General features: G+C 41.4%; 1 protein-coding gene across 1 annotated transcript in view; it reads right to left on the bottom strand.

Annotated features, from left to right (window-relative positions):
* LOC145293823 (dihydrolipoyllysine-residue acetyltransferase component of pyruvate dehydrogenase complex, mitochondrial-like) overlaps window positions 1-13258 on the bottom strand; it is a 292023-nt gene that overhangs the window by 165478 nt on the left and 113287 nt on the right. The window contains exon 2 of the mRNA XM_080140463.1: window positions 9490-9575. Within this exon, the coding sequence (XP_079996589.1) occupies window positions 9490-9575 (86 nt within the window). The remainder of the gene's footprint in view (window positions 1-9489; window positions 9576-13258) is intronic.

Raw genomic sequence — 13258 nt, 5'->3', positions numbered from 1 at the left:
AATAGTCACAACGATATATAAGTATCTGCATACTTATATAAAAAAGGGAAGAATCTTGAAAAAATTATTAACGGCAATGACTTGTGTATATCTATATATATAAATTTGTATTCCTGTCTGTTTGTTTGTTCACAATTTGATTAATATATACAACAGGTTCCTTACTTTACTCTTTCATTTATTTTTATATATAGTTTCATTCTTACAAAGTAGATACAAGTAAGAGATCATGTCATTTGCATATGACATTAAGAAAAATCAATTTTATTAAATAGCGGTATATTAATTAATATTTCTAGCAAGAGAATTGTTTTAAGTGTTCTACTTAAAATTGTTATTTAACAGATTTTAAACAATTATATTGATAACATATTTAATTTAGTTGGAATCATTATTCCAACATCGATTTTTAAAAAACTTTTAGAGTTATTTGCCCCTTAAAATCTTCCGAACATTCCATTTGTTTGTTGTTATTATTCTTTAAACAGCTATACAGAAATCGGTAAATTTTTACGATGTGATCCAGGGTCGTTTAATACCTCAAAAATAAAGATCTACTGCCCCTCCCTCTGAATTCACAATTTACACTTTTCTTTCTTTTTTCACGTTAATATATTTTCTGAAATGCAACCATAAATCGTATTCTACATGAATCCTCGAATATAGCTTCCACAATACCAGGAATCCTGATAAGCAACAACTATATATTCTCACCAGTTGATGGTAATTTTCATCATTTCTACTCAATTGAATTTTCAGTAAAACAACAATGTTACACAAAAAAAATAAAACAGTAAATTTTTACCTTGTTTCCACCTTAACATTTAACATGATTACTTTTATAGTGTTATGGTATGCTGAAAATGAATATTGCAGTTAAATTTTCTGCAAATAAGTAGTTTTCTAGATATTAAGCAAAGTCATTTCTTATGTTATCACTGGTGGCCATCTTGGAGAGCGCAACTATGAGAAACTACGCACAAACACGTGTACCAAGATGGCCACCAGCAATAACATAAGAAACGACATTGATTAATATCCGGAAAGCTACTTATTTGCGGAAAATTTAAATGCGATATTCGTTTTCAGCATACCCAAAATTCTTTATCAGACCGCCTAATTATTATTATTGTTGTTATTTACATATCCTCAGTTAAAAAAAAAAAAATTTTGTTTTCCGGATTCAAAAAAAAACTGTCTTGACAATGAGTTAAAAATAAAAAAAACAAAAATTATACGAAATACTATTAGAAATCCACCCAAGTAAATGTCACGAGGACATTTATTGGTTGGGTTTTTAACAGTACTTTGTATATTTTTAAGTCATTTTCGAGATTTCAAAGACACTAGCAGGGGGTACCCGGCGTTGCCCGGGTGTTTGTAGGTGTGTGTATGGAGGGTGGGGGGGGTTATTAATAACCCTGCTTAAATATTATAAAAAAAGACGATGTGGGGGTCGTTGGTCATCCTTGTCACTCCAGAACTAAACAAAGTCAAAAGTTTCTCCCAGCTAGTATCTTCTTTCACCATAATACCGCATTCACCCTTTCATATTGGGGGACGTCCTACTTAACTCCCAATTTTTAAAACATTTTTTATTGACGTGTAAAAACAAAAAAGATAACAATAAAATGATACAATAATTCATTTGTGTCGAGGGCGGGGGAAGAAAAAACAAAAGGTGATTAGTAGGACCCTCCCAACCCCGTCTAGTTGATAGACTGCCCATTCCACTAGGTTTGTAAAAGGAACCTCGCTTCTGCAGGTCAGTCTCTAGGTGGGGATGCCCTCTAGATGGGGGTGAATGGAGAAAAGAAATTTTTGTGTGTAAGGGATGGAGGTTAGTTTGTATTTCTTTTTCTCCAAGATGGGTAAAATTTAGAGGAGGGGGTGAAAACAAAAATTGCAGGTAAGAGGGGATGGGGATCTTGGAGGCTTCCTAATCGGGGAGGGATGGAACACACATTCAGCTAGCTGAGAGGCTACTTGTTTAATTTTACTTTACAAAACTGCGCGTTCCACACCTAGGCAGGGAACACGTATTCAAATTTGGCTCCTCTTCGTACACACAGACTTGCCACATGTATCCATCTTCTGTCAAATGCCGCGCGATGCAGCCTTCTTCTATCACATCTGATCTTCACCTGTAGTTGGTGTTTAAAGAAAGCGATCAGATCTTGATCAGAAAAAGACAACACCCCCCGGCAACCTTGCAGACGCGACGTCCAAATCACCATTCTCGCCATGGCCAGGATCGTAGACCATTTGTCTTTCCCGGTCCAACGGTGGCCTCACGTTGTCCACAACATTGGATACAGTAATTGGGCGAGGATGCTCAGGATCGATGCGAGCCGTCACTCCGCTGACGTACGACCAGTACTGGCGGAGTTTGCGGCAATCGAAGAAAGCGTGATCCGTAGTTTCTACGGCCATTGTCCCACAACAGGGACAATCAGGCGATTCCAAAAACCCGGAACTGCATTTTATGTTGTTGAGTGGAAGTGCATTTCGGGCCAATCGCCAGGTCAGAGAGAACTCCAAATTGTTCAGATGACTCGAACCTGGCGCCCAGCTCTACGCAGAGCGGATCTCACTCTGCTGCCACCACGCGCGCATAGCGGGTCGTCGGCGGCCCCCTTCACTAGATCCCTGTGAAGTTCCCTACGGGTAGCAGTCACAAGGTCACTGGACCTTGGTAGTCATTTTAGCGCGGCTCGGCACTCTTTCATGTAGGCAGATTCTCCCCGTGGCCTGCGACGACTCTCGATGGAAGGGTCGAGAACGAGGTCGGGGAAGGCGGCAGTAACCACGGGGTGCCACGGTTGGTCATCCTGTCCAGCTGAAGGGCGCCGGGAGGTTTGCGTTGCCACTCCATGCGCCCAACCGCAGTCCTACCGACTTGTTGCGGTTTATCTTGGCCCCCGTGATTCTTTCGTACTGTGTGAGTGCCTCCAACACGACCTCAATGTCTCTGAAGCCCGACACGAAGACCGTGACATCATCGGCGAACGCGGATACCTTGGCAGCTGAGCCGCCAGGCAGAGCCATTCCGCGCAGGGCCGAATTTGCCTCCCCATGTCTCAGCTTGCGGAGAAGAGGCTCCAAAGCCAGAACATAAAGCAGGGGCGACAGCGGACAACCCTGACGAACCGACCGAGAGATAACAAAGGGTTTCGAGCGCTTTCCGTTGACTTGCACGACAGCCATGGGCTGTCGATACATTATGGAGATCCACTTGCAAAAGTCCGGTTTAAAACCGACGGCCTCTAAGACAGATGCCAGGAAACGATGGTTGACCCTATCGAAAGCTTTGGACTGATCTAAGTTGATCAGCGCGGCTTCCGTGTCGTCATATATTCCCCCCTCTAGGATCGTGCGGATCAGGTGCAAGTTGTTCTGAATCGATCTCCCCTTCACAGCGTAGTTCTGTTCCGGTTCAACCAACTCGTCGATAACAACCTGCAGCCAATTCGACAGGACTTTGGCCAAAATCTTCAACTCTGTGTTTAGCAGAGTTATGGGCCTGTAGTCGTCTAACTCTTCCCCTCCATGCCCGTCACTTTTCTTCAGCAATGTGATCACTCCCTTGGTCACCTGCCCTGGGATGGATCCCTGAGCAAACCAATGGTTGAACATATCCGTCAGAAGAGGCAGAAACATGGGCGACAGCCTCAAGTACAGTTCGTATGGCAGACCATCAAGTCCTGGAAATCTGTCACAGCTGACCTGCTTCAGCGCAGTAAAGACCTCCCGCTCCGTCACCCGGCCCTCGCAACTAGCCGCTCTAGCCGCCTCGAGGCGGGGAGAGTCGGCCAAATAGTCGCTAAACTCAAGGACCGGAAGATCGGGCTGCTGCGTAAAACGCTCCTCGAAATGTTCTCGAAACCCCTCGCCAATCTCCCAAGTCGATTCCAGGGTGCGTCCATCCGGATGTTTGACTTTCGCAATGTATTTGTCCGAGCCACGCCTAGAAACCTCACATCGCACATCTGCATCAGAATTGACTGCTTCGTTGCCTATCTTTCTAAGCCTAGCTCTAACTACTTGGCCTTCGTAACGCTCGCTAGTCTCGCGTAGAAGGTCCTGCTTAGCTAGTTCCTGACTAACCCTATCACCCTCTCCCGTAGCCTGGGCTAAGTTCTGCTCTAGCTGCTTCTTTGTCTTGGCCTTATCTAGTGCGAGGCGCTGGGCATACTTGACGGAAAAGCTTCTAATCTTGGCTTTGAGACCTAACCACCACTTACTCCCGGTAACCGCCCCCACTAGTGCCTTTTTAATCAATTCTCTTAACTGATCTTGGAAGTCTTGTATCTCCAGAAGGGAGGTGTTTAACTTCCAGTACCCCGCTAACTTAGGCCTATTTCCTAGCTTCAGCCGGGCCATAACTAATTTATGGTCCGTCTGGCCTAGCCAAGTGAACGTGGGACAGGATAGGAAGTCTACTTCGTCTCTCCTAACTAACATCCTGTCCAAATAGGTATTTGGATAGGAGGAAACGCTATTGGTCCACATCCACATTTCCCGCCCTGGATGCTCGACCCGAAACCTGTCGACCAGTCCGCATCTAGCCATCAGATCAGCCAGGCTGGACTCGCACCTCTCCGACCCTCTAGCTCCGCCTCCTACCTTATCTATGTCAGGGTCTAAGATGGCATTCCAATCCCCCATTAGCACTACCCGCTTCCGACAATCTACAAACGCGTCAAGCTGACTGAAGAATGAGACCCTCGCACGAGCGGTGCTGGGTGCATGAACCGCAATCACCCGAAACACAGAATCTTTTAAGGCAACATCTGCCACGACCAGCCTGCCCTCCGCATCCCTATGGACAACGTCGACCGTCGCGGAAACAGTACGTTTAACTAGCAAGGATACTCCCTTCCCCCGCGGGCTGCCATATGCTGAGAAAACCTCAAAGTCTCGGGCCAGCACCTGACAGTCCACAGAGGAAACGAAATGTGTCTCCTGAATCGCAGCAACATCCACTCCCAGGGACAAGAGGTCGTGCCAGAGGCGAGCCGCCCGACCCGATGATCTCAAGCCCCTCGCATTCTTCAAAGCCATGGTACCTACCTTAAGGTGTGTTACACTCAGCTCCGAAGTCAGCCGGGGAAAGGACACTGACGTTGTGTGCAATGCTCAAGGTGGTCAGGTTTTTCATGTCCTGACCTTCTCTCACAATGCCGCCGACATCCAAAGGGTAAGTCAATTTAAGGGCCCTATAGAGTGATGGATGGACCAACACTGGGACCCTTCCCTTGCATTGTTTTGCGAGTTCCTCAAGGGAAGGGTCATTTTTCCTAATCAGTTCAATTCCCGGACCAGCCCCTTCAGCGGCCTCCAGCATTGTCCACACGTTGGTTTTGCAGGCCTCAGGAAGCCTGACGAAAGTTGTTAGCCGTGGGGCGTCCGGGAAATTAGAGGGGACATTAACGTCTTTTCCCCCTATCTGTTGGCAGTCCAGCAGAGGTTTTAAATTTTTTCTCTGCCGGTGTGGTAAGCCCATTGCCACAGACAGGGGGTCTACAAAACAAAGTTCCTTTCTCGTTTCGAGGGTGAGAGTCCCTGTTGGAGTGAGTCCGTAAGTGGGAGAATCTGAAGGGTCTCTCCCCCTCCCGAGTTCATTCTTTTCTTTCTGGGATGGCGGCTCAATTTGCATTGGTGTGGGGACGAGTGCCTGTGTGGTGTCTGGTGTTGGTGTTGGTGCAGTGTCTGATGTTGGTGTTGGTGCGGTGTCTAGTGCTGATGCAGTATGTGGTATGGGGGTGGAAGTGGGTTGTGTTGTTGTTGTTAGAGGTGGTGTATGCTCACAGGGAGTGGGGGCTGCCTTTTCTTCCTCTTTCCTTTTTTTGCTTTTCTTTTTTATTCTTTTGAATGAACCAGGGAGTGGTGAGGTTGAGTTCCTCTCCCTCTCGCTAGCAGATTCATCCTCAGAGGAGCAGTGTTTTCTTCGCTTGGTCCCCGTCTCAATTGGTGTGGGGACCGTTGGTTGTTGCTGCTCCTCTAATTGCTGTTTCTCTGGTTGATGCTGCTGTTTTTGTTGTTGCCGCTGTTTTCGTGGCATTGGTTGTGGAATTGGCCGCGGCAGCTGATGTTGTTGCTGCGATTGGTTCAACGGCTGGTTTGGCTGCTGCTGCTGTGTCTGCTGCCGTGGCTGTTGCTGCGGCTGTTGTGGAGGCTGCTGTTGTTGTTGCTGCCTCGGTTGTTGGGTTGGTGGTGGGACGGTGGCAGATGGGATTGTGGGCTTCCGTTTCCGCCTCATTACCGTGATCCATTCCTCCCCCTTGGCCTCCTGCATAGTTTTGGGTTTCCTCGGTGCTGGGGTTAGTGCTCCGGTTGCAGGAGTTGTGCCAGCCTGTTTGGACACTGGTGCTGTCTCACAGGTTGGGACCACCTTTAGTGTCACTCGAGTAGGAGTTGACCTTTGAGGGCAGCTCTTGGCCATGTGACCCTGCTTTTGGCAGAACCAGCAGTGCGGATGACGCCCATCCACCACTACTGTCATAGTTGCCTCCTTAAATGTCAGCTGTGCTGGTATCGCCTGGAAGCCTTCTTTCTTTAGCCTCATGGCCACAGTGTAGCTGCCCAAGTGCATGCCGGTTTTCGACCGCACTGGGGTTATTTTTTCCACCTCGCCGAACTGTGTGAAGAAGGATCCCAGGATTTCTGCTGATATTTGCATAGGTACATTGAATACCTGCACCCGGGTCCTTGTCCTGCCCTGGTATTCGGGCTTTAGTTTTATTCTCCCATACTTAATTTCCTGTAGGGAGAGTCTCTCTGCATCTTCCTTGGTGGGTAGGAGGATGTCCCACATGGCGTAGCTCCTCTGGTACAGGTATAATACCGGGATGTTTAGCTTGTGTAGGAGCCCCGCCATGTCTTCCTTTTTCATCCCTAGGAGGCTGTTTTCCGGCATATCCGAGATGATGATAAATCCTGGGTGCTTTTTTTTGTTTGTTTGTTTTCTAAAAGGTGATTATGTGTGGCTTTAAAAGGGTCTTTGTACAATTATGAGAAGGTAGAGAGGTTGCCACTCTGACTTTGGGTTAATGATAGGGCTAAGGAAAATTATGTGTGAACATCCTGAAGACTTGATAGAAACAAAATAAAAACAATTTTAGAATTTAGAGTGGGGGTTGGTTTCACATAAATGTAAAATAATTCACCATTTCAAGACGATCCTAGCATTTTAGGACAGTTGACCAATTTATTGGGGGGGGGGGGGATTAATCATGTGCACTTTTCTTTAAACGTTTTTTATGCTTTTTTTTACGTTTATATGAGCTCATAGAGGAAGTTTGTTTAGTGGGGAGCTCTGCCACTTGTACTTAGCGTTATTGTTAAGGCTAAAGGTTTTAGGAGGAGGCTTGCCACTCATACCTAGGATTAGACATAGAATTAAGCGAGTTTTTTTTAAGAGGGTGTTTGATACCCATTGTGAAACTTTACAAGAATTATGACAAACAGACAAAAATAAATGTTATTTAAAAAAGTGACGTCCCTCTAACAGAAAACATGATACTTGGAAAAATATCAAGTATTTAAATTCTATTTAAATATAAAAAAAGAAACAAGTTAAAGCTGACAAATTGTTAAAAATTTTGAATTAATGTTATTTTGATTATTAATTACATTTCATGTCTTTTCCTACCGTTGTTATTTTTTAACTGAGCACCTCCTACAAATATTTAAATATTGATTTTTTTTTTTTTTTTTTTTTTAATAATCAGGTAGATTAGTTTCCACTCAATAATAATTCACTGAAAACATTTTTTAAGGGATGAAAATTAGAAGTGTGTGTACCGTTCGTACACGTGAACCAAAACATCATATTTCACATTTTCGCTTGTTCAAATGTTTTAAAATTTACTACTACCCAATTTTTTTAAATATTTGTATGGTTGATAATAAAATAGCTCTAACTAAACATGTAAGAAAATGTTTTTATAACCAGATTTTCAATTAAAAAAAAAAAAAATCGATCTGGAATAAAAATGAACAATAAAAACAAAACGTCTGTTTACGCCATGTTATCGCTGCTGCTACTATTACTAATACTACAGAAGTCTTGATTCAAATTCATAACGATTTTTTCGGATATTATGGTTTTAAATTGCTATGTACCACTAGACAAAACATTGTCCAATAATCTTTTTAACGAATAAACATAGTAAAAAGATTGTTTTATTTTATAATGAGTGTCCAAAGAAACTTTTTTTCAAAATTTTCCATACATGTCATTTTGAAATCTTTTTTTTAACGCAACAAAAAAATGAGTGGTCAAATGAATTTTGGACACACAAAATTATTAAAAATGATATCTCTTTTGGCTAATTTCCAAATTTCATTACAAAATTCTTAACAGAAACACGGTACAAGTGTTTACAAATCAGGGGAGGGGGTCGTTACAAAATCTTACCGAAAACGCTGTTTTATGATGTTCACATTTTTATCACTTTATTTGCTTAAAACTCTAAAAATATATAATGTATGTTATTATTTACGAATTCATTTAAAAGTATATTCATTTCTGAACAAAACGGTGGTATTTGGAAGACTTAAAGTGCTTTGGTTTTTAAAATATGACTATTTTAGCAGAAACCCCTTGAAATCTGATTATCCAAAGCGTTTTAACGGCCATGTGTATTGCTACATCATTGGAATGCTTATTCTATTTTCTTTCTATCAATATCTTTTAAAAATTGACCCAAAAGAAAAAAGATATGACTTGTTGAAGCACATTAGGTATGTAATATTGCCGATGTCTATGAAAATACAGCATACGGTGTATTCCAATTCCTGCTGTAGCTGTTCATTTGAACCTGAAATCATAAAAATTGGTCAATTATCTCAAAATGCATAGCAACAATATTCTGAATTTTAAAGCGCCTATGACAATTTTAAATGCTTGTACAAAAAAGTCTAGAAAATTATTTAAGGCACCTCGTATATATAGGCATAAAAACCAGAAGGAAAGGGATGAAAAGCAAAGAAGAAAAAAGAAAAGATGTGTGGCGATTGGAAACTTACGCTCAACAAGTACGCGATTTTCTTCCTCATACCTTTTCAAAAGCAAGCCAGGCAGCTTGGTAGCTGTGTCTGGTGCAGTATATTGGTGAACCTGCATTTCAACTTTCCAACTTCTGTACGGATTTTTCATCCATCCAAACAAAGATTTTACTCGTCATAAGCCATCCTTGGTGTAGGATTACTATTTTCTGTTAATTTCAGTGTTATGTGACCAGTAGTTTAGGAGCTACATATTTACGCACAGACAAGCACACATACATCTCTCGTTTTATTTATGTAGATTAAAATGAAAAAAATTGTCAATTTTATGTTGCTTTATTGGTAATGAAAATTAGTCTAAATTTTTCAACTGAAAAATAACACATTCTGAATTCAATGAGAATAAAAAAAAGTTATCTCCACTTCAATGTACATGTGATATCAATGAGTACAAGGAATTAATGTTTATGACATTACCTGAACTGTACTTGCGACAAAATTGTTCTTGTGTCAATTGGAAGATGATGGGAGATGCATTCCCCAAAGAACTTTTCTTTAAACATCTGGAAAAGATAAGGATTTTTTTAAATTTTAATTTAACACATTGGCAAAAACCAAACACTTTTCTATCATTAAAATAAATAAATCACCCACCCCCCAAATAAAATAATAAAAGATAAAATAAAAAATAAAATAAAAAGAACACATTAAGAGTTGCCCCCTACTTCTTGTTAAGTGCCTGAGATTTTAGGGTAAATAGAAAATAGTTTTTAATCCAGAGAGTTTTTTGATATACAATAAAGCACATCAACCATTTTTGAGTTAAAATTAATTGCTTCAGTATGTGAGGTTTTTTTTTTTGGTTAGATGTGGGTGCACAAGGGGGCGCCGGCGTACTCCTTCCCATACATATACATACCCACAGATGCACGTTCCCACACACGATATACATGCATACGCATACACATATGCACACACATATGCTTTCGTTATATACATCTGCAAAGATACATACCCACACTCCCTCAAGCACCGATATGTATGCACGCATATACAGGCATATAGCGTGACATGCCGTAAATGTGAGCACAGGTTTCATCCACATATACTTACATACGCATTAATAAATGACCACGTACCCGGGATAGTGGTCCTAGGTAACCATGTTTATAGATTTTGGGGAGGAGTTTGAGGTGGTTTATTTGAGGATTGAGTGCTGTAGTTATTGTTCTAAGTTGGGGTATTTGTTTTTTTTAGGGTATTGTCGATCAGTTTAGGTGGAAGGCTATATTGGGGAGTCATACTCTAAGGTATGCATCTATGCACATGAGGCATCGGTTAGTTGTACATTTCCATGCGTACTTACCTGTGCAGGTGTAAATCCACATAGTTTTATGTAAACAATTTCCGTGTTAAGTCGTGGAGGTTGCATGTAGGGGATGTTGGGGTTGGGCAGGAGGTTGGCTAGGGGGAGGGGAGTTGATGCCGATTATTGGGTGGTTATGTGGGATGAGGTTATGCGGTGGTGATTGGGGGTATGTGCTATTTTGTTGGGTTTAGGGGGATTCTTGGGGGAGGAGGTAAGGTGGTGTGGGGGGAATTGGTTTAGGGGTTTTGGTTAAGTGTATGTCATGGTAGTTGTGGTGGGTGGTTGTGTTGGGTATATAATTTGGGGATTTATGTGGTGTTGTCTAAGGGGTGTTTTAGAGAGATGTATAGTTGCTAAGGAGGTGGGATTTGTAATGCCTACAGTTTATGGTGGTTTCCTGTTTTTTGTTTAGTAATTTGTCTCCGTCTTTAAAATTGGAGATAAGGAGTTTCTCGTTTAGGCAGAGGAGACATGGGGACTTTAGGGATTTACATGTGCTAGATTTTCTAAGGATTTCCCATTTAATGGTTGGTGTAAGGTTATTTTGGGTTAGATGTAGGTAGTGGGTAGTTAGTGAGGTTTTGTTAGGGTGGTTAAGGTTTGTGGAGGAGCATTTATGTACTCTGAATCTATCCTTAAATGAGGTGCCGGCTATGCCAATATAATATTTTTTGTCGTTTGGGTTTTCTTTAGGTGCGATTGTGGCTTTATATACTACTTCTGTTTGTAGGCATTGTTGATTAAGTGGGCATTCTGATTTGTTGTTGCAGTTGCATTTGTTGGTGTTGTTTGTATTTTCATCTTTGTTAAGTATTTTTCTGTTATGTTTTTTGATTATTTGTTCTAGGTTGTCCGTACAACTGTAGCTGAGTTTAATTGTGTTTTTGTTGAAGATTTTGTATAGTACGTGACTGGGTGGTAAGTGGCTGTTTATTAGTTGGAAGAATTTAGTGCCAATTTTGACCATTGTATTGAACGGGGGGGGGGGGGGGGGGTTGAACCAAATTATTTTCCTAGTTCTATTTCTCTTGTTTGAGGTATTGGGTGGATTAGGTTTAATGTAATTGAAGGTAGTGTTTGGGTGACCACTTTCCTTGAGTGCATTTTTGTAGAAGGGTTTGTGTTTGTTAAAAATTTCGAGTTTGGAGGAGTTGGTGCTAAGTCTTTTTCCGATAGATGTGGGGATATGTTTAATTATATGTTTTGGGTGGTTTGATAGTGGGTGTATATAGAGTGGGTAAGTATTGTCTTTGGTGTAGGGTTTGTATGTGTTGCTTGAGAGGTTGCGAGTTACATTGAGAAAGTTGACGGTTTTTATGTTGGATTTGATGTCTAGTTTTAGGCCTATTATGTTCATTTCTTTAGTTTTCTTTATTTTTTCACATTTTGGGCCATTTGAGTTTTCAACTATTATGAGGCCATCGTCTCTATATAGTCCTATGTTTTTGTTATTTATAGTGTTAGTTAGGTTGTATAGAATGAAAAGACCGACTAGATCAGTTGCTTCTGCTGAGTCTGCTGCTCCCATTGAGAGGTCGAATGATCCGGATTGGTTCTTCTTAGTCCATTGGGTGCCTTGGCTAATTAGGACTGTTCTTCTTGACTTTTTTATAATGTCCATTTCGGATGGTTGTAGGTCGGAGAATAGAGAGGCAAATTCCAAGGCTTCGTCAAACAGTTCCTTTGATATGGAAGGATAGTAGCTTTCAATATCGAATTGGATGAAGGCGGCCTTCTTTTATTTTGGATGTTGTTGAACCATTTTATGGTGTCTTTAGTATTTATCCACCGGTTTAGTTCGTATTTGGTTTGAATTTGTAAGTTAATTCTTTCTAGTATTCTTTTGCTAATTTTTCCTATTTTGGGCTTAGTGGGGTTTATGAGCCTAGTATAAGGTTTTCCCTCGAAGTTGGGTTTGTGGTCTTTAAGCATTATGTAGGCTTCTTTGTTCGCTAGTTTTCCGACTCTGTTGCTGATGTTAAGTGTGTCAGTTATGTTTTTGATATCTAAATTGCTGTCTTTGATTAGATATATATCCGATTTTTTAAAGTTGGTGATGATGTTTTCTTTAAGCAGTTTTAGGTATTTTTGTTTCTGGATTTTGTAGAAGTTATGTGTCTTGTACGCTTTGACATACAGTAATTTGGAGGAGTTAATGTTTTTGACTAGTTTGTCTAGGTGTTGGAATGGGTTTTTTCTGTGGTGAAAGGATACTTTGTTGGCAAGTTCTGTGAGATCTGTTTCAAAGTTGTGGAGTAGGTTGATAATTGGGGCTGTATCTTTATTGGTGAATCCGTGGTAGTCCTTGTGGTTGTTCCCTTCGTCTTTTCCCTTTAGAAAGAAATATGCTTTCCATCACATCCTTCTGATTAGTTCTTCCATTCTTAGGGTGAAGTTTAGCAGGTAGTTTGTTTTGTTTGTCGTTGGTATGTTTTTGAGAGACAAGTTGAAGTTCACCTTTTCCATAGCGTAGGGTAATAGTCCAAGTTTTTAGGGTATAGTGCTCAACCGGGTAGGAGCAAATATTTAGTAGAAATGATAATTAATAAAAACTGAAGAAAGTGCTCAATACTGTTGTAGAGCAAATATGTGTTTTATTTTTTATTACTGTATCTTTCTGACTTAAGTTACATTATTGTTTCAGCTACCCGGCCGTTTTTTTGGCCGCTTTTTGGCCGTCTGTAGCTTCCTCAGACTTTTACAGAAATGTTTGTTGTTATGGGATGAAAGAGTGAAAGAGTGAACAGGGGAGGGGTGCGAGAAGAGCGGGGGAAAAAGAGGAAGAGAACAAGGAGGAAGGTGGGAGGGGGTGCTTGGTATGTCGGTAATGTTTTAACTTGGGAATTTAAGGAACTTGTGGGGGAGGGTCTAGGAAGT

This window comes from Euprymna scolopes, chromosome 15, assembly GCF_053919585.1.
Source record: "Euprymna scolopes isolate OS-2025 chromosome 15, ASM5391958v1, whole genome shotgun sequence".
NCBI lineage: Eukaryota > Metazoa > Mollusca > Cephalopoda > Sepiida > Sepiolidae > Euprymna > Euprymna scolopes.
The sequence above is the reverse complement of the archived record's forward strand: the minus strand, read 5'-3'. Positions and strand labels throughout refer to the sequence as shown.